Raw genomic sequence first — 22,892 nt, 5'->3', positions numbered from 1 at the left:
AGACTGTTGGTAGTGAAGACTGCAAAGGAAAATAGATTGATTTATGATTTGTGGGTAGTATAAAATGTATAGGTATAGTAAGCAGTTAAACAGTTATTTAGATTTTATTTTATTAAGAGCCAGTTATTCTCTTGTTAATATGATCATCATATACTCCTATTGCTTAATTGCTTGAGGCCTGTTTCAGCAAAAGCATTACAGATAAGGTTACTGTCCTAGATGTCACTGGATCCATTTCTGCACAGGGTAATGGCCTCCAATTGCGAAGAGCCAAGCAAACAAACAAAAAACAAACAAACAAAAAAAACGATTATGCAAAAAATCTTAGAAAAAGAAAGCAAAGCAAATAGAATTGGATGGGCTAGAAGGAAGGGTAAGATCATTGCGTTACATTTTTCAAGACTTGCCTTCTCCATTCTAAGACATCGCTTCTCAACCAAACATTAATATGACCAGAGGCAGAACTTGAATTCACATCTGCAGCAATAGTAAAAATATATTTTCTCTTTCTCTTAAAAGATAGTTGTGATGTAGCAGAAAGGTCACTGAATTTAGCATCAGAATTTTTCAATATAAATCTCCCTGCAGTAACATCTCTTAAAGCATGCATACTCTCTTCCTCTGGCAGTAAGTGATTGCCTCTTTTCTATCTAGAGTATTTAGCGGAGTTATCCATAAGAGAAACACTACAGAGATCATTTGTTCAATGAACATTCAAATAAAACCGGGAGAAAAATATGTGAAAAATCTAGTTATCACACAGTAATGGATTTTCTAACATCATGTGGAAAATGATTTTTTTTTATCCATTATTCTTGGATTTGCTTTAACATCAAGTGTATTTATTGTGATGTACTCTAAAAGACGTTTGGGATCTATCATCCTGAGTATTTATTTCCTAACACAGTGTATTGAGTTCATCAACCTTTTTTTTTCCTTCAAAACAATTTGTACTTCATTTTAATCTTTAACTTAAAGATGACACTTCAAAGTTCAGTGCCATCTACTACAAATTGATTGGGAGGGTCAAAGCGAGGTTTTGGATTTTGAGTTTCATGCCACTGGGTTTAAGATCAGATTTCCGTTTGAAGCAAAAGTTGATCATGAAGACTGTGAAAGGCTTCTGCATCCTTTTCATGCTGCATCTATGCTTCTTTGACTCTGCAAGAACTGGGAAAATACTTGTATGGCCTGTGGATTTTAGTCACTGGATTAATTTAAAAGTTATTCTGGAAGAACTCCATCTTCGTGGGCATGAAATAACCATCCTAGTACCTTTACCAAATCTTCTCCTTGATCATACTAAGATTCCTTTTAACGTGGAGATCCTCCAACTTCCAATAACGAAAGAAACTCTTATAGAGGAGCTCAATATCATTCTCTATACAGCTTCTTTTGAACTGCAGAATCTCTCATGGTGGAACATGCAAGTAGAACTGACAAAAATAGTAAAGAGCTTTTCATTAATAGGCAAAAGGGTATGTGACAGTGCTGTCACAAACAAGGAGTTACTCAACAGGCTGCAGGCAGCAAAGTTTGATGTCTGTATTGCAGACCCGTTAAGCTTTTGTGGGGAGCTGGTGGCTGAGCTCCTCAGTATTCCATTTGTATACACGTTTCGGTTTTCCTATGGTTATGTCTTGGAGAGATTGTGTGCTGGACTTCCTATGCCTTCTTCTTATGTTCCTGGCAGCATGTCAAGACTGACAGACAAGATGACTTTTATGCAGAGGCTGAAGAATTGGTTATTGTATACAATAAGTGATGTGCTGTATTCATACTATGTATTTCCAGAGTGGGATGAGTATTACAGCCAAGTTTTAGGTAAGAGAAATTTTCATATAATAAGGATTCTTATATCTTATGAAAAATGTAAATATTTATCCAATTGTATGAAAACTTTCAACAGATATTAAGTGAGAATCTGACTTCCTCTTGCTAAACTGTTTGGAGGAAAAATAAAATAACACTTCATTTTTTCTTTTTTCTTTTTCTGTTTTGTTTAAGATGATTGAGTATTGACAATATATCAGAGAAGGCATTTTCTATTTATGCCTAAATCCTTCTTGATTCTATAGATATTTTTGGAGTGTCTAGAAAACTCAAATGTGACAGTGTGCTTAATTTCTATGACCTTGGATTACTCTCTTATTCTTTTATACACTTTTAGTTCTTTCTGATTAACTTGCTGTTTTTAGGCTTTCTTTTTGCATCCTATCAAGTCTTGGTTGATTGGTTGCCAGGCTAAGCATGTGATAAGCATGAAACTAGAAAATATGTACATATAGCTTGGGTTCATCTGCTATTGTCTTCCAAAATTGAAACAAAAGGAAGATTTATTTTCTCTAAAGGATCATATTTCCTGATTTTTAAATTTACACCATTGTTCTGTTCTTGTTGTTATATTAAAAATTGTACTACAGGTCAATTAGTGAGCTTTGGTCCGGAGAATAAAGTGTTTTTTTTTCTATTTTAGAAATTTCATTTACACCTTCTTTTTTCTTTTTGCATAATTGATTTAAAAATTTCCATGTAATTCCATTAAGGAAATTTTGCATAAGAGATTAGTTATCTTTTTATGATTTTTATTTTTTCATTATAGTTGATTTACAGTGTTCTGTCAATTTCTACTTTACAGCAAAGTGACCCAGTCATACATGTATATATTCTTTTTCTTACATTTTCATCCATCATGTTCTCTCACAAGTGACTAGATATAGTTCCCTATGCTATACTGCAGGATCTCATTGCTTATCCATTCCAAATGCAATAATTTGCATCTATTAACCCCAGATTTCCAGTCCATCTCACTCCCTCCCCCTCTCCCTCCCCCTTGGCAACCATAAGTCTGTTCTCCAAGTCTGTGAGTTTCTTTTCTGTGGAAAGGTTCATTTTTGCTATATATTAGATTATAGATATAACTGATATCATATGGTATTTGTCTTTCTCTTTCTGACTTCACTTAGTATGAGAGTCTTTAGTTCCATCCATATTGCTGTAAATGGCATTATTTTGTTCTTTTTATGGCTGAGTAGTATTCCATTGTGAATATATACCACATCTTCTTAATCCATTCATCTGTTAATGGACATTTAGGTTGTTTCCATGTCTTGGCTATTGTGAGCAGTGCCTCAATAAATATCTGGGTGCATGTATCTTTTTCAAGGAAAGTTTTGTCTGAATGTATGCCCACGAGTGGGATTGCTGGGTTATATCGTAGTTGTATGTTGAGTTTTCTCTTTGCAATAGTGGTTGCACCAATTTACATTCCCACCAACAGTGTAGGAGTGTTCCCTTTTCTCCACACCCTCTCCAGCATTTGTTATTTGTGGACTTATTAATGATGGCCATTCTGACAGCTTGTACCTCATGGTAGTTTTGATTTGCCTTTCTCTAATAATCAGTGATTGAGCATTTTTTCATGTGCTTGTTGGCCATCTGTATATTTCTTTGAAGAAATGTCTATTCAGATCTTTTGCCCATTTTTCAATTGGGTTGTTGGTTTTTTTTGCTGGTGAGTTGTATAAATTGTTTGCGTATTTTGGAGATTAAGCCCTTGTCATTTGCATCATTTGAAACTATTTTCTCTAATTCTGTAGATCGTCTTTTGGGGTTTTTAATGGTTTCCTTTGCTGTGCAAAATCTTGCCAGATTGATTAGGTCCCATGGGTTTATTTTTGGTTTTATTTCTGTGGCCTTGGGAGACTGACGTAAGAAAACGTTTGTACAGTTGATGTCAGAGAATGTTTTGCCTATATGCTCTTCTAGGAATTTGATGGTATATTATCTTACGTTTAAGTCAAGCCATTTTGAGTTTATTTGAGTTTATTTCCATATAATTTTGTTAAGGAAATTTTGCATAAGAGATTAGTTATCTTTGAGAAAGCAGTATCCTGCTGACATTATTTAGTTTTTTCAGGTTTTATTTATATACAACATTGTATTTGTTTCAGATTTTGACAAAAAGTAATCAATAGTCAACCTAAGAAGGAAGTGAAAAATTTGACTTAAGCCCACCTGAGGGTTATAATCCTGAAGAGAGTCTGTTGGGAAGCTCTGAAGAATGTTCTGCACATTAGAAGTCAAAGCACAGTTATATAATTTCTTGAGGGCAAGGGTTATTCATCAAAGATTTATACAGTCAAGCAATATATTGGCATTTATATGCTCCAAAAATGTTAGCAGTGTGTCACTGTGACCCCTTAAAGAAGGGGTCATTAAAGAAGAAATGTTATATCATAAAACACCTTGCTGGCTCCAGGAAGAAATTGTTTCCATATGCTGCTGGTGTAGCCCGAAAAAGACAAAAAAAAAGTTTTTTAATTTAAAAATTAATTTTTTTTTTGGTCTTCTTTGTCTTTTCTAGGGCCGCACCCATGGCATATGGAGTTTCCCAGGTTAGGGGTCTAATCGGAGCTGTGGCTGCCAGTCTGTGCCAGAGCCATAGAAATGCCCGATCCAAGATGCGTCTGAGACCTACACCACAGCTCAAGGCAATGCCAGATCCTTAACCCCTGAGCAAGGACAAAGATTGAACCCGCAACCTCATGGTTCCTAGTCGGGTTCATTAACCACTGCGCCACGACAGGAACACCAAAAATTCTTTTTTAAATTAAAAAATCCATTGTCAAGACCCATGTCAAGAAGTATTTCCCTTTCATTTTCTTCTAGAAATTTTATAGATTCAGGTCTTACATGTAAGTTTTTAATTCATTTCGGGTTAATTTCTGTAGTGCAGTAAGGTTGGGGTCTACTTTCTTTCTCATGCATATGAATATCCAATTTTTTTAGCAAGAATTATTTAAAAGACTGTCTTCTTCCATTGACTATTTCTGGCTCCTTTGTGAAATATTAATTGACTATATATGCATGGGTTTATTTCTGGGCTCTTGGTTCTGTTCCTTTGGTCCATGTGTCTGTTTTTATTCCTTTACCATATGGTTTTGATTAGTACAGCTTTATAATTGCGTGAAATCAGTAAGTATGGTATCTCTGAGTTTGTTCCTTTTTTTCAGGACTTCTTTGGCTATTTGAGGTCTTTTGCAGTTCCATATGAATTTTAAAATTATTTTCCCTGTTACTAATTTTAACAGATGTATGTCTAAAATCCTATCATTAGTACAAATTAATTTCTTAAAAATTTTTTAAAAGTGTTTTATAGTTATGACATTTGTTTTATATAACCACTTCTATTTTCCTTCTTTTGGGTATTTGTTCTAAATTTCCTCTGAGAAATTATTTCTTCAATAACTCACAGTCAACATGAGAGCTTCTAAATGAAGTATGCTGCCTGAGAAAGCAAATGAGTATTCAATGGCTGATGTCAATAAGGTTCTAAAATGGAATATGTGCTGAGTATGAAACTGGATTTTGTCATTCAAACTCCTAAATTGCTAAAATTTACTTGTGATCTCTCATGCAGATATATTGTCCTGGTCAGTTCAAAATCCCTCAGTTTCTAACCAAACCTTAGCTTACTTTGGACATCAAAGTGAATTCTCAAAAAGCCGTATGAAGAAAAACCATATAGCTATGGTTTCCTCATATCAGTGAAACTGAATTATGTATTCAAAAGGACTCCAAACTCTGGATAAGCTTCCTTAGACCCCCAGAGTTGAACAGAATTTATAAATGAACCTCTGGCTTTCTTAATTTAATTCAGAATCACTAATTTGAGTTCTTATTCTGTTAATGTTCACTTGGTCACCTCCTGAGTTGAAAGCTACTCCTGTGTACTGTTTGTCAGCAAAATATGTCAAAATAGCAAATATTTCACCAATAGATTATTATACAGTGCTGTATCTTCACAAAGAAGATAAAATACGGTAAGATAGGAAATTTCATTTTCTCTACCAAAGGAAATAATCACTATAAAATTCTTTCAAAGGTAGTCAGGATGTACTTGTTGTGGCAGCACACCTGAAAACACTAGAGAAAAAAGATGGATAAATTATGAAAGCTCTTTTTTAGGGTAACTAGAAGTTTTTGGAGCAACAAGGATTATATAAATTAAAATTCCAGAAGAGCAGATGACTCTCCCATAGCAAGGAGAGGATGACTGGTTGAGTTTCTTGTTCCTTGCTAGGAGCATGTGCCCATTCTGAGCATGGAGTAGGGCTCAGGATTAGTTCAAGTAGAAAGGCTCTGTTGACAGAAAACAAGCAGCTATGACTTTGTTCCATACTTAAATCAGTATTTGGTTATTAGTAAACTTACCATTACATACTCTTGGAAGGAAAAGGTCAATTCATGTAATATGGGTTATATAGGCCTAGTATTAGTATTAATGATTTTTCTTATAAAATTAATGAAGAAACATTTCACTTTTAAAATATCAGTTTGTTTTCTCTCTGTCATTCTTCATTTCTATTCAGGAAAACCTACCACATTATGTGAGACTATGGGAAAAGCTGAAATGTGGTTGATTCGAACCTCCTGGGATTTTGAATTTCCTTACCCTTCCTTGCCTAATTTGGAATTTGTTGGAGGACTGCACTGCAAGCCCGCGAAGCCCTTACCTAAGGTCATTAAATGTGCTTTTTATTTTTCTTTTTGAGTATTTATCTTTTGAAATGATTTCTAGCTTATTATTGATAGTGTTTGATCCTAAAACTGAAAACATGGACACAGAAATTAATGTCCATTATTCTCCTAGACTAGTATACCATAATAAGTAGGTTAGTAGCTTTCATTTTGTTTTATGTATTATTATCTGATTGAAGTAGTCCTCAGTATTTTCTTATTCAGAATTCATCCATTATTTATGAATATGTATTTTTCTACATAAATTTTAAAATATGTTCCAATATCTTAAGAAAACTGTGCTATAATTGAAAATAAATAAACTGTGCTATAGAGATTGATAGCTTTACATGTTAAGTCAATCCATCTATAAACATAGTCTAATGGTTAATTTTATGTGTCAACTCTCTTGGATCATGAACCCATCTCTTTAGCCAAACATTACTCTGGAAGTTTCCATGAGGGCATTATTTGAACGACATTAATATTTAAATATGTGGACCCTGAGTAAAAAAATTGTTTTCTATTATGTGGGTAAGCCTCATCCAATTAGTTGAAGACCTGAATAAAACAAAAGACTCAATTCTCCCAAGCAAAAAGAATTTTGCTGGTAGACAGCCTTCAGACTTGAATTACAACAGTGGCTCTTTTCTGAGTCTCCAGTTTGATGGCCTATTCTGCAGATTAAATTTGTCAGCCTCCATAATCATGTAAGCCAATTACTTAAAATAAATCTCTTCCCTGGCTTTCAATTTCAAGCCTTACAATGCATTTTCTTGTCTTATACAATTGACTTAATTTTGTTAGTAGCAAAAATAGGATGAAAATATTTCCTTTTACTTAACCATTATTAACTATACTACTTTTATTTGGATACAAAGCCATATATTTCTATTATATTACTTTCATCCTCAGAATATACATTATAAATATTTATGCCTTATTTATCTGACCAGGAATTTTAAGTGGCTACCTCATTTCTAAATCTGTTTGTAGAAGCTTATACATAGATAAATATAACAAATTAAAAAAAATCAAAGTTTGGAAAAGAGAACAAAGTAAATATACCAAAAGTATGTCATTACAGTGACCATAATTTAGCAGAAAAGTGAAAGATAATCTTACTGGCATCCAAAGCTAAAGGTGAAGTAAAGCAACAGCACTATTTCATTTAAGACAGAAATCAAATGTTCTTCCTTTGGAGCATTGTGGAGAGGGTGCTGGAAGCCAATAGTGAAAATAATCACTGGCTTTACAATCCACAAGTTTAACTTAAAATTTGGCTCTGCCAACTACAGCTGTGTAGCTTTGGGCAAATTACTTAGTCTTACTGAAATAGCTTTCTCATTTTCAAATGTATACATATCTCTTAAGGTTACCATATATAAGCTAAATGATACATGTAACAGAAGATAACATGTAGTAAATAATTTGTAAACACACACACACACCTCAAACATCCTGAAAAGTAATGTGCAATTTAAATAATTTTTTGACTTTTTTATTAAAGTATAGTTGATTTACAATGTTATGCCAATTTCTGCTGTACAGCAAAGTGACTCAGTCACATGTTTTATATATATATACACACACACACATGTTATACATATATATATATTTTTTTTTAAGTATATATAATTTTCCACCATCATGGTCTACCCCAGGAGATTGGAAATAGTTCCATGTGCTATACAGTATGACCTGGTTGTTTATTCATTCTAAATGTAATAGCTTGCACTTACTAACACCAAACTCCCAGCCCATCCCACTCTCTCCCCACCTCCTCCTTGGCATCCACAGGTCTCTTTGTTCTCCATATCTTCGAGTCTGTTTTGTAGATAAGTTAATTTGTGCCATATTTTAGATTCCACATATAAGTGATATCATATGGTATTTGTCCTTCTCTTTCTGACTTACTTCACTTAATATGGTTAAACTCTAGTTGCATCCATGTCACTGTAAAATGGCCTTATTTTTTTCCTTTTTATGGTTGTCTCATTACATTGTTTATATGTATCACATCTTCTTAACCTATTCATCTGTCAATGGAAATTTAGATTGTTTCCATGTCTTGACTATTATGAATAGTGCTGTAATGAACATAGGAGTGAATGTATCTTTTTGAATTATAGTTTTGTCCAGGTATATGCCCAGAAATTGGATTTCTGCATCATATGGTAGTTCTATGTTTAGTTTTCTGAGGAACCTCTATGGTTTTCCATAATAGTTTAACAATTTACATTCCCACCAAGAGTTTAGGAGCATTCCCTTTTCTGCACACCCTCTCCAGCATTTATTATTTGTAGACTTATTAAAGATGGCCATTCTGACCAATGTGAGGTGGTATTTTGTTGTGGTTTTTTTTTCATTTCTCTAATAATTAGCAATATTGAGCTATCTTTCATGTCCTCTTTTATGGTTTCTTTGTTGTGCAAACTTATAAGTTTGATTAGGTCTCATTTGTTTATTTTTGTTTTTATTTCTATTTCCTTGGGAGACTGACCTGATAAAACATTAAATCATTTTTAATTTCCCTAGTAACCAAAGATTTTAGGTCCTATCTTATGCTATGAAATAATTAATATATGAATAAACAGAATTATTCTAATAATTCAGTCACATTGAGAAAACTGTGTGACTATCTCATTCTTGGTTTTGGGGTTTTTTGTTTTGTTTTGCTTTGTTTTTTTGGCCTTTTAGGGCCTTACTGATGGCATATGGAAATTCCCAGGCTAGGGGTCCAATCAGAGCTGCAGCTGCTGGCCTACACCATAGTAATAGCAACTCAGGATCTGAGCTATGTCTGTGTCCTACACCACAGCTCATGGCAACACCAGATCCTTAACACACTGAGCAAGGCCAGGGATCAAACTTGCTTCCTCATGGATCCTAGTCAGCTTTGTTACCGCTGAACCATGACAGAAATTCCCACTATCTTATTCTTGTAACTATAAACTTTCAAATTACAAAGACTGTTTTCTGTCTTCTTCACAGGAGTTAGAAGAGTTTGTTCAAAGCTCTGGAAAAGATGGAGTCATTGTGTTTACTTTGGGGTCAATGATCAAGAACCTCACAGAAGAAAGGTCTAATATGATTGCATCAGCCCTTGCCCAGATTCCACAGAAGGTAGGTAACCTTATTTTTGAGGGGCAGGTATTTTAAAATCCATGAAGAGCTCCTTAGAAGTGTACTTCAAAAATGTAGGGAAAGCTATTGGTATTGTTAGTGTCAACTTAACAGAACTATAAAGAAAATGTATAAATCTTAAAAGGGATATTTGATTGTTGCTTTAAACCTGGCATTACCAACAGAAAAATGTATATTGCAGTATTTTCTTTAAAGAATGAGCTAAAACTTAATCATTCAGTGCTGTTAAACAGTCAACTTTTTGCCTAGGTTTTAAAGTGTCCTGTAATCTAACCTTGTTTGGTTGTTCTTTTTTTTTTTTTTTAAATCTGAGGCAAATAAACAAGTTACAACCAACATGACAGAGAATAAAGTTCAGATATACAAAATTTTAGCCTTGATTCACAGGATGCTTTGGGAGTATATTTTCTTCTAATTAATAATTTTGAAACTGGCCCTAGTTGATCCTAGAACTGAGAATTTAGATTCTGGAAATAATTCTAAATAATTATTCTTCTATTTAAATAGCTAACACTTTAATTACACAGTAAAAGATTTGTGCAGTTCACTCTAAGATTTCCCACAAACTTTTAATTGTTTAATTAATATAATTACAGCTTATGACTGAGTGAGGTTGTTCTTAAACAACAAAGGATAAATTTTCTCTAGCTTCAGTTAAAGTAGAAAATTACAGCAAATTTAAGTTCCAAATGGTTATGATAATTATTGTATTTATATACAAATTGCTTTCAAATTTTTTTGTCAAAACAGCATCCATTTAAACATTTTATCTATAAAGAATCTTCAAAAATATTGGATTTTCCACTGCATTAAAATACAATGCTTAAAGATGACATCAAGGTAAAGTTGGAAGCACCAATATCTGTCTACCTAAATAAAATTGTACAAGCAGAAACTGTCCTCATGTAACCATACTGGAACTTGTGAGTCTGTATGAGCACTTTTAACTTGCAGGGGAAAAAGTAGACTACTAAATTGCAGTTAATTCTGGTAAATCTCAGCCCTTTAGCAGAGCAGTAGCTTCAAAATTTCCATCACCCAACCTGATGGCAGCCAACATTGCTGTGGAGCTGGTGTGGGAAATAAAGACCTTATCCTCCAAATATTGGGGTTCACCATTCTATTGCTGATTACTTTCCTTGATCACTGAGGTGTAGGCAGAGAAATTGGCCACGGTTGTTTCAGTCCTCATTAGCAAAAGCAACTTCCAGAGGTTTTAATGGTTAAACAGTATTTTTTCTTTTTTCTTTTTTTCCTTTTTCTCCATTTGGACCCAGACATCAAAGAAATAGCCCAATTACAGGAAAAAAAAAAGGAAAGAAAGAAAACTCACATTAAGTGGAATTTAGAAAGTTATGCACATTTCTAGTGAAAGACACAGGCTCAAAAAAGAATTGAGAAGAGCTAAATCTTTAACCAGAGAGAGTCTAATTTCTGGCAAAGATAAACCTATCAACAATCAAAAAAAAAAAATCAAACCCTAAGCAAAAGAGAGAATCTGATTTCTGGAGTTAGAACATTATAAAAATCAGGAATTCCCATTGTAGCTCAGTGGGTTAAGAATCTGATTAGTATCCATGAGGATGCAGGTTCAACCCCTGGCCTCACTCAAAAGGTTAAGGATCTGGCACTGATGCAAGCTGTGGCATAGGTCACAGATGCAGCTTGGATCCAGGATTGCTGTAGATTTCCTGTGGTGTAGTCCAACAGCTGCAGTTATGATTTTCCCCCTAGTCTGGGAACTTGCATATGCCACAGGTGTGGCCCTGAAAATAAAAAATAGAAAAAATAAAAAAGAACCTTATAAAAATCAAATGTATGGTTCTCAACAAATATCATAGGCATACAAAGTTAAATCAAATATTACCCAATCAAAGGAACAAAATAAAGTGAGGGGAAACCATTCCTAAGGAAAACTGGATTTTAGAATTATTGGAAAATGCCTTTAAAACCACTGCCTTAAAGATGCACAAAGGACTAAAGGAAGATAATAATAAAGAGAACATTATGTAGAAACAAAATGAAAAGCTGATAAAGAGGAAGATGTATTTTAAAATAACCAAAAAAATGGAGCTAAAAATTACAATAATTAGCTGTTCTCTCTGTGGTACAGTAAGTTAAAGATCCGATGTCATCTCTGTAGTGGTGCAGGTTTGATCCCCACACTGGTGCAGCAGGTGAATGATCCAGCATTGTTTCAGTTATGGTATAGGTCACAGCTTCAGCTCAGATTCAGTCTTTGGCCAAGATACTTCCATATCTTGGTGCAGCTATAAAAATTACAATAACTAAAATGAAAATTTTACCTCAGGGGTTCCGAATCAGACATGAGCAGGCAGAAGAATCAGCAAACTTGAATAAAAGATATTGAATTTATCAAATTGGGGGAAGAGAAAGAATAATAAATGAAGAAAAATGAACAAAGCCTAAGAACTTGTGGGACATGACCCTGTGTGTGAGCATATACACTGTGGTAATCTCAGAAAGAGAGAAATAAGCAGAAAAGATATTTAAAGAAATAATGAGAGTTATAGTGCAGTGAGTCAGGGATCTGGTGTTGTCACAGCAGTGGCCTAGGTCACTGCTATGGCATAGGTTCAATCCTTAGCCTTGGAACTTCCACTTGTCATGGGTGCTGTCCAAAAAAAAAAAAAAAAGAAAAAGAAAGAAAGAATCTTAAAATATTCAAAACTTAATGAAAGACATGAATCTATAAATCCAAGAAGCTTAGTGAAAGTCAATAGAATAAAATCACAGCAACATAGACAAAGACATATCAGAAGAAAATTGTGGAAAGTCAAAGACAATGAGAATATCTTGAAAGCAGCAAAAAAGAAGAAATTCATCATATAAAAGGTATCTTCAGTAAGATGATCAGCAAATTTTTCATCAAAACCTGACGTACAGAAAGTTGATAAATTCAGTTCAAAGTGCTGGAAAAAAAATTGAGAATTTTATCAGGCAAAATTTCCTTCAAAAATGAAGTAATTAAGAGATTCCCTGATAAACAAAAGCTGAGGGATATTATTACCATTATGTTTTCCTTGTAAAAATTGCAAAAGTAAGCCTTTCTGGCTGAAATGAAAGGCTGTTAGACAGTAACACAAAATCATATGAAGAAATAAAGGTCTTCAGTAAAAGTAAAGACAAAAGTAATTTTAAGAGCCAGTAATTTTGGTCATAACTCCAATTTATTTTAATTTCCCTAATAATTTAAAAGAAAATGCACAAAAATTATTAATTAGTTGGATGGAGATATAAAGGAGCAGTTTTTGTACGCTTTGAAGTTAATGATCAATAGATCAAAGAATAAATCTTGAGAGCAATTAAAAATACATTTTTTAATGAAAACACAAGGGATCAAAACAAGAGATGCAGAGAAAGCAGTCCTCAGAGGGAAATTTGTAGCTATATGTGCCTACATTGTAAGAGAAGAAAGATCTAAAAATCAGTAATATTAAAGAAGTATACAAAGAAGACAAAGTAAATCAAAGCTTGCAGATGGTCAGAAATAATGAAGATTAGAGCAGAGATACACAAAACAAAAGATAAAAAAAATAGGAAAAAAATTAATCCAAAAGCTGGTTCTTTGAAAAAATCAGCAAAATTATCAAAACTTTAGCTAAACTGGCAAAGATTTTTTAAATGAGTAGATGCAAATAATTAAAATGAGAAATGACCCTGTGGAGATTCCTAATGGCTTTCCAGAGATTAAAAGTGTTATAAGAAAATAAGATGAAAGTGTAGCCAAGATGGAAGAGTAGGAAGACCCTTAGTTTACCTTTTCTCTCTGGCACACCAAAAGAGCAATGATTTTACAAAGCAACTATTGATGAGAAACACCAGAAGATGAGTAAAAGAGACATTGATATCCACATATAAGAGAATGAAGTTGAACACTTACCTTATAATATATACCAAAATTCATTCAAAATATATGAGACAAATTTTAGAAGGAAAGCTATAACATTTTTACAAGAAAATCCTAAGAAAAACTTCATCACATTAAATTTTGATATGATTTCATAGGTGAGACACCAAAAGCACAAGCAGAAAAAAAAATAAATTTGACTTCATCAAATGAAGAATTTTTGAACATCAAAAAGTACTACCAAGAAAATTAAATACAATGTACAGATTGTGAAAAAAACTGAAAATTATATATGATAAAAAATTAATGTGTACAATACATAAAGAACTCCTACAGTTCAACAATAATAACAAAAACCGAATTGAAAAATGGTAAAGTACTTGAACAGGCGTTCCTCCAAAAAAGACATGAAAATCAAAATCACATGAAAAGATGTTCAATATCATTTATCACTTAGGAAAGTCAAAATCACATGAAAAGATTTTCTATATAATTAATCACTTAGGAAATGCAAATCAAATCGCAGAGAGATAACAGCTACTATCAGGGGGGAAAAAAGGAAAATGACATGTTGGTGAGATTATAGAGAAGTTGGAACTTGTGTATTGCTGGGCAAAATGCAAAATGATGCATCTGCTGTGGAAAAAATTTTTGTAGTTCCCCAGAGAGTTAAAATGGAGCTATCATATGATACAGAAATTCTCATCCTTGGTATGTATCAAAAGCAATTGAAATCGTGGGTTCAAACAGATATTTGTACATCAATGTTCATAGCAGCATTAGTCACAATACCAAAATGAAAGGATAAAGAGATTGTTTTGTGTGTATGTGTGTATATATATATATACACACACATAGAGATAGAGAGAATGTAGAATTATTCAGCCTTAAATAAAAGGGAAGTTCTGATATGTTACAGCATGTATGAACCTTGAAGACATAATGCTCGTGGATTAATGTTAAGTCAGAAAAAGACAAAGACGATATGATTCCACTTATATCGGATGTCTAGAGTAGTCACAGTTATGGAAACAGAAACTAGAAATGGTTACCAAGGGATAGGGAGTGATGAGATGATCAAGCTATTGCTTAATGATGCAGAGTTTATTTAGGGATGATGAAAATATTTGTGGTATAGGTAGTCATGATGGTTATACAACATTACGGATTATTTAATGGCACTAAACGCTATACTTACAATACTTTAAAATGATAAATATCATCATGTATCTTTTACTATAATAAAAAACACAATGCTCGATTCTGTGTTACTGTCAAACATATAACAAAGGCCAAAGCACTAACAACTTCTTAGTGAGGGAAATAACTTCCTTCTCCTTTGTCTCTAAAAACATTATTTCGAAAATCCCCTTTACCAGAATGGCCCAGTAACACTGATATGTGACTATTTAAGATACAGATTGTCTTTTTTTCTTCATCTTCTAAATAATAAATAACCTGATGATGATAGCCTATCAATTAGGATAACTGCAAAGATTTAAAAACAAGGTTGTCGTGTCAGTGGTTTAAAATACATGCATTGCTTAATCACTTAGGGCCTCAATTTGCTCCTGTGTTACCTGGAGGCATTGAACTAGATTAATTCTATAATTAACTGCTTCCTTCCAAGAGGATGTGTTCTAAAAATCTTCTAATAGAGTAAAGGCCTTTATCTTTACAGGTTCTGTGGAGGTACACAGGGAAGAAACCAGAAACATTAGGAGCCAATACTCGGCTATATGAATGGATTCCACAGAATGATCTTCTTGGTAAGACCAAAGAGAAGAAAAGTAATGTAACTAAATGAGAGATAATTTGAATGATTACTCAATAACAAATAAATCCTAGAAATTAATTTCAAAATAAGCAAAAACAACCCCACAAAATTTTATGTCTTCTTCCCATTTATTCGGGAGTGCATTAAAGAAAAAATTATTCATGATACTTGTTACAGACTGCAAGACAAGCTTTATTCAAGACCATCATGATAAACATAATTCCTACTGCAATGGACATTTACAGTATGACATAGAGATTGGGCTCAACTTTTAGGGCAAAAAGGAAAAGTGGGAAATTTATAGCCAAAGAGAAGAGAGTGGGGTTCACTGGATTGAAAATTACTAAAAGGAAATGTCAGGGACAAGGGAACAGCCTGACAAAAGCAACTTAGATTTTACTGAAGGCAGGCTATGATGATCAGACATCACTCGAGGGAAAGTGAAGGATGAGCCAACAGTCATAAAGGGAATCAGATAGCAGGGCCCAGAGAATCTAGCTCAACTGTCTTAGTAGGGTGTTTATAAAACTGGGCAATGCAGAGGTAAAGAAGCTCCAAGATCAGAGCCTTGTTGAGTAGGGTATTCAGAGGATTCTGACTAGAGTTTGGTCAGGGATAGGATATTTGTCAAGCTCTGAGAAAAATATGGAATATATAATTGTTCTATTTATGATATAGTTTCTCCTTCCTCAGAATCAGAGTCAAGGAAAGTACCTTTAGATCAGGCTCTCATTAACTTTTATATGGAATATTGAAGCACTTTCTTAACCCTGTGTATGTATTTTCTTCCACTTCTCTTTTCCCCATAGTAACTATTTGAAAAAAAAAAATCAGGTAAACTATCTCACCACCTATAATATTGTAAGTGGCTCCATATGACTATAAAATTATGTACAAAATCCCATTTTCTTAAACAGAGTACTTCATGAACTTGACTTTGTCTCTCTTTCTAGCCCATTATGCCAGCATTCTCACACTGAAACCTTGCACACCTCAACTCCCCCTCTCCACCTGCACAAACACTTGGTTATGTCAATCCCTCCATTCCTTTTAACTAATGTATTCTCACCCCAATAACTTTTCCAGTGGCAAATATTCTTCATAATATACTCTGCAGGAACCTTCTCCATTGTATGTGGGATGACTTAATTGCCAGAATCACTAATTGTTGCTTAGCCCATAATAATTAATTGCTACTTTCTTTAGTGCCTATAATAATTTATAAATGGCCTCATGGCACAGAATTATATAGAAGATGCCACCTAATTGAATTAATGAGTTATACAGGTGTCATGATTTTCCGTTTCTGAAACTCTAAAAACTTAGAATAATGATATATTTTTTCTCTTTAGGTCATCCCCAAACCAGAGCTTTTATTACTCACTGTGGAACCAATGGGATCTATGAAGCTGTTTACCATGGGATCCCTATGGTGGGAATTCCCATGTTTGGTGATCAGCATGATAATATTGCTCGTCTACAAGCTAAAGGGGCAGCTGTTGAATTAAACTTGCACACAATGACGAGTTCTGATCTGCTTAATGCTTTGGAGGCAGTTATTAACAACCCTTCGTAAGTATAGGGTATATTATTTTCTAAGAAGCATCTTGTATTTTAAAAGAGTAATCAGTTTCATTAATTTTAAGTTGATTACTTTTACATAGCATAGATAATATCAAATAAGATTTTTTGTACTTCTTAAATTTTATGAAGCTATTTTGTCACTTAGCATTACTGGGCAATAATTGCAACCTCAAAGAAATATTAAATTTATTTAAAGAAACCAAGCTAATGCTAAAGAGACACAAATATTTTCATTGGTAATACTTATTTTTCATTAAAAATTGCTGGTATCACTGCTATAAAAATTTAGGCAATATGACAAAAACACGGCAAAGTAAAAATGAAAAATCACTTAACTCTCCTCATGTAGCTATAACCAACTATTAGCATAGAAATACTAGATACTTCTTTTGCTAATTTATAAATAGAAAAAAAATAGAAATAATTTTATAAAATGGAATCATGGTACTTGTTAATTTAAAAACTCCCATACTGGCATATTTTAATTTAAACCCAGAGAAAGGCAATGAAGTAAAAGTGAGAGATCAAAGAGTTCTCATCATGGCTCAGTGGAAACGAATCTGACTAGTGTGCATGAGTATGCTGGTACAATCCTTGGCCTTGCTCAGTGGGTTAAGGATCTGGCACTGCCATGAGCTGTGGTGTAGGTTGCAGATGTGGCTCTGGTCTGGTATTGCTGTGGCTGTGGTGTAGACTGGCAGCTGTCGCTCTGACTTGACTCCTAGCCTGGGAAACTAGGAACTTCCATATGCTGCGGGTGCAGCACTAAAAAACAAACAAAACAAAACAAAACAAAAGCAAAATAAATAAATAACTGAAAGATCCAAATGGAGACATAGAAGACCTCCCTGTCCCCTGACAAAGACCAGCAGTTAGAAAGCTGCCCATGAACAAAAACATCTCTGAGAGAGGTGTAAAACTGAAGACCACTTGAAAATTTTTAGCAACACAGTAGAAGGAAAAAACTGAGAATAATTGCATAAGAACAGGATGAAGACAGCTTTATTTTATCTTCATCGTCCCCAAGCTAGCATTGCTTATATGCAAGGGAGCATTGCTTAGGTCCAAGAGAGAGCTTCTCAGCTAGAAAGAATTCCTCACTAGGAAAGGAAGAGTGAGCTGAGTGGCCAATTTTTAAGGCCTTTGGGGACACAGAAATAGAAAAACCAATCCTAAATTTGTATGAAACCACAAAAGATCACAAACAGCTAAAGCAGTCTTGAGAATGAAGAATGAAGCTCAAGACATTCCACCTCTCCTTTCAAACTATGCTGCAAAACTGTAGTAATTTTAAAAGTATGGTGGCAGAGTTCTCTTAAGGCTCAGCGGGTTAAGGATCTGGTGTTGTCATTGCAGTGGCCAGGGTGGCTCATGTGCCACAGGTTTCATCTCTGGCCTGAGAACTTCCACAGGTGTGACCAAAAAAGAAAAACAAAAAGTATGACAGTGACATAAAAATAAATGCATAAACCGATGGATAGGATTGAGAGCCCTGAAACAAACCCTCACATATTAGTTAATTAATATTTGGAAAAAAAGCCAAGAATACTCAATAGGAAAAAGTTTATCTCTTCAATAAATGGTACTGAGGAAACTGGAATATGCAGGAGAATGAAATTCAGATCCCTGTAAGAAATCACTTATAAGAATTGACCAAAGATGGATTAAAGACTTAAATGTAAGACCTGAAACCATACAACATCGATAAGAAAGCACAGGACTAAAAGCTCCTTTACAAGGGTCTTGGCAACAGTTTTATGGCTATGACACCAACAACACAAGGAATACATACAAAAATCACTAAGTGGGACTACATCAAATTTAAAAGCTTTTGCACAGCAAAAGAAATGATCTACAAAATGAAAAGCAACCTATAAAATGGGAGAAAATATTTATAAAGTACATATCTAAGAAGAGGTTAATACACAAAATAGATAACCCAGGTAACTTAATAGCAAAACATTTTTTAAAATGAGCACAGTTACTTAGTATATCTTTGTCCAATGAAGACATACACATGGCCAACAAATACATGAAAAGAGTCTTGACATCACTAAGCATCAGGAAATTAAAATCAAAATCCCAATGAGGTATCACCTCACACATCTTTGAATGGCCAACATCAAAATACAAGGTATAACAAGTTTAGCAAGCACATGGAGCAAAGGGAACTCTACTGCACTCTTGGTGGGAATGCAAATTGGTGCAGCCACTATGGAAAACAATATGGAGGGAGGCTCCTCAAAAGATTAAAAATAGAACTACTACCGTATCCAGTACTCCCACTTCTGGGTATATGTCTAAAGGAAATTAAAATGGAATATTAAAAAGATACCTGCACTCCCACTTTCCTTGCAGCATCATTCACAATAACCAAGATGTGAATACACCTAAGTGTCTGAAAAGGGAGGGATAGAAAAAAAAAGATATGGTATATGTATGTAATAAAGTATTCAGCAAAGAAAAAGAAGGAAATCCTGCCATTTGTGAAAATGGATCATTATGCTAAGTGAAATAATCAGATAAAGACAAATAGTACACAATATCGCTAATATGTGTAGTCTAAAAAGTCAGCTTACAGAAGCAGACATAAAGTGGTGTTTACTAGGGTCTAGGAGTTGGGGGAGTGAAGAGACTTTGGGTAAAGGGTATACATTTCAATAATAAAATGAATATCTTCTATGGAATTTTGTTCAGTATGGCGATTAGCTGTGATAATAAACAAATTTTTAAATTCTCAACAACGGGGAGTTCCCACTGTGGCTCAGCAGTAACAAACCTGACTAATATCCTTGAGGATGTGGGTTTGATCCCTGGCCTTGCTCAGTGGGTTAAGGATACAATGGTGCTGTGAGCTGAGGTGTAGGTTCCAGATGCAGCTTGGATCCCCTGTTGCTGTGGCTGTGGTATAAGCCAGCAGCTATAGCTCCTATTTGACACCTAGGCTTGAAACTTTCATTTGCAGTGGGTGCAGCTCTAAAAAGCAAAAACAATACAAAACAAAACAAAACAAAGCAAAAAAGGATGATTACATTTATTATGTTATTATATTTCATATAAACTAAATGCTTATATTCATGAAAAAAGAAACAACATTAAAATTAAAAGAATTGCCAGTTGTATAAATTTTACTTTAATATCATATAAATTCTTACTAAAAATTTCACAGAAATGTATAAATAAATATTGACCTTAAAGGTTAAAATAATTTTTTAAATATTTATGATTCTTGTCAATATTGCATAACTTTTCACTATGAAATCACTTCTCAACTTTCTGTCCATGTCTTTTAAAATATCACATCTTAAATACTATTTTCTCATTTATCATTACAATATCATCAAAGTTTAGAACATACACATCTTGTCCATGACCACAATATCCAATGTGATTTAGCCTCAGTTTTGTATTCATATGGATGTAATGATGCGCTTTGCATTTTACCCTAGTGTTTCTATTGCTAAAGGAATTTCTCTTTCACATGCTGTTCAACTATTTTCTACAATTTAATATTTTGTACGTTTCATGAACGGAGACTCCACTTCGGCGTTCACCTCCTTCACAAATCCAAGGAAACCCTTCTTCTGCCAGGGTCCCACCCCAGCGTTCAGGGGGATGTCCCGAAGAGGAGGGGCGGCAGGCACAGGAAGAATAATGGAGACGCAGACACTCTCGAGTAGTGCTCAAGCAGTCTCAAATTTATTGGTGGACAACAGCGAATTATATAGGGGAAAATGCTAAAACTGACATAAACAATGGAAGATCAATATCTCAAAATTTTCCAAAAAACATAGATAAACTTTTAAGATTAAAAAGCACATGATTTGGGTAAGTGCAGTCTAAAAGCATAAAACAGAATTGAACACCATAAAAGAGCAATCAAGCAGGAACTAGGAATCACGTAAGCCACACATGACCTTTGTAAAGTTACAAATATATTGTTTTCTTAGAACAATCATCTGATTATAAACCTAAAAACTATTTTATTTTTAACTTTATTATTAATAGATTTCTATACTTAAAATACTTAATTCAATAAATCAATAATTATCAATAACTACCTATAACTCCTAAAACTTACTTATTTACTTACTAAAAACTTAAAACAATTTTAACTAAATAACGCATACCAATATTATCTAAGATCTTGTGAAAAACAGAAGCCAAATCAGACACCCATTTGAATGTAGACAGTGGGGAGCTATTCTCCTGGAGGTAAGTTGGAGGTTTAGCAGGCAAAGATAATAAAAGTTAATAAATTCCTTTCTTGAGGTAAGGGACAGGGAGTTAGGTACAGTAAACAAAGCACAGATTGTTTACAAAAGAGCAGAAACTTAAAGGTATGTTTCCTCAGGCATAACGTCCTCTAGTTTCGGGGTCTGGCAAGCCTGTTGTTTTGCAGCCCTTTCTTCAGAATATTCTGGGCTTTGTCATCAGGCAGATTCCCTTCTTCAGAGTCCCCTGGGCTTTGTCATCAGGTGGATTCCATTCTTGAAACTTGGCTCCCAGCATTCTTCTAAGTCAATCAGTCAAAACCTTAAACCAAAACCCTGCCTGGTCTTCTGTTCCTTAACAGAAGTTAGAAGGGTTAGGATTCTAGCTATTGCCATTGTTCCATCTCACCACTGGCATTTGCATCCTTCTGTATCTTGAATCAAAGATTCCAGCAGCTACTCAGTGTCAGGCGTTACTTCTTGCCCATAGGGTCACATGAAATTTTTTTTTTCTTCTGAAATGTCAGAGGCATGAAGATCACAGATCAAAGCCATTTCCAGCTACTGTTGAAAACTAGCTTCTCATTAACTCTGACACTCCAGACCTAACCTGGGGAAGTGTGGAGGGACAGGAGGAAGGTTCCTTTCTCATAGCCCTGCCCCTCAATGTTGCTTCCTCTCACTATCATGTTCTCAATGCCACACTCACCAAATGAGACAAAATCCTGTCTCAGGTTACATCCCTATTTCTGAATCTAGAAAATGTTATTTCCAATTAGAAATTATTTCCTCCTCTACCTCCAATCATTTCTGAGACTATGAAACATCCAACAAATTCCAAGTGATAGGTAGCCATATATGGAAATATTTCAAATAGTAACAAACTTTCATGTGTATTCTTTGCTCTTGGTGATGTCATTTATGAAAATTCATTATATAATTACATAATATAGTTTTATTAATATATAACAAAATTTTAAGTATATTGTGTTCATAATGAATTTTTCAAGTTGCTATCTATATATTCAATTTTAGCTATAAAGAAAATGCTATGAAGTTATCAAGAATTCACCATGATCAACCTATAAAGCCCCTGGACCGAGCAGTCTTCTGGATTGAGTTTGTCATGCGCCACAAAGGAGCCAAGCACCTGCGGCCAGCTTCCCACGACCTCACCTGGTACCAGTACCACTCTCTGGATGTGATTGGGTTCCTGCTGGCTTGTGTGGCAACTATTATATTTCTGGTCATTAAATGTTTCCTGTTTTGTTGCTCAAAGTTTGGTAAAACTGCAAAGAAGAAAAAGAGAGAGTAGTGGTTATTGTTGTCATTGTCGTTTTAACAATTGAGCTGGAAGAATGTAGGATCCTTCTGAATTAATCCGGCCACTGATTTGAACAGATTCCTCTTCCAGGTTCTTTTCCCCTTTTCAGCTTGTCAGGTGAAGATCAAAGGCTCACCCAAAAAGAGGCTACATAATTTAGAATTGAGATTTAAAATAATCTGTTCTTATGATAAATAAATACATGGAATTTTCTACCATTAAAGTCTTGGTGCTTTTTTAAATTTCAGTTCCACAATCTGATATGCTGTTTGAGGGCTTAGAAACATAATGATTAATTCTATTTTCAGTACCGATCATATTAGACATTTCCTTGATGTGTATCACAATTTTGGGGTCCACTATGTAATAATTATTGTGTATTATTTAAAGGAGCTAGACAAGAGGTAGTGAAGAGCACACTCCAGCCAGAGCTTCCCTTCCATCCAGGAAGGT

At 34.2% G+C, this 22,892-nt stretch overlaps 1 protein-coding gene across 1 annotated transcript; it reads left to right on the top strand.

Annotated features, from left to right (window-relative positions):
- The first annotated feature begins 1,096 nt into the window (after positions 1-1,096).
- LOC125138160 (UDP-glucuronosyltransferase 2C1-like) lies at positions 1,097-22,657 on the top strand. Its single transcript, XM_047799423.1, has 6 exons — positions 1,097-1,824; positions 6,375-6,523; positions 9,517-9,648; positions 15,222-15,309; positions 16,670-16,889; positions 22,151-22,657. Exons 1-6 carry the CDS (start codon positions 1,104-1,106, stop codon positions 22,428-22,430), a joined length of 1,590 nt encoding a protein of 529 aa, XP_047655379.1. The 5' UTR covers positions 1,097-1,103; the 3' UTR covers positions 22,431-22,657.
- The last annotated feature ends 235 nt before the right edge of the window (positions 22,658-22,892 follow it).

Source organism: Phacochoerus africanus, chromosome 10 (genome assembly GCF_016906955.1).
Source record: "Phacochoerus africanus isolate WHEZ1 chromosome 10, ROS_Pafr_v1, whole genome shotgun sequence".
Classification (NCBI taxonomy): domain Eukaryota; kingdom Metazoa; phylum Chordata; class Mammalia; order Artiodactyla; family Suidae; genus Phacochoerus; species Phacochoerus africanus.
The sequence above is the reverse complement of the archived record's forward strand: the minus strand, read 5'-3'. Positions and strand labels throughout refer to the sequence as shown.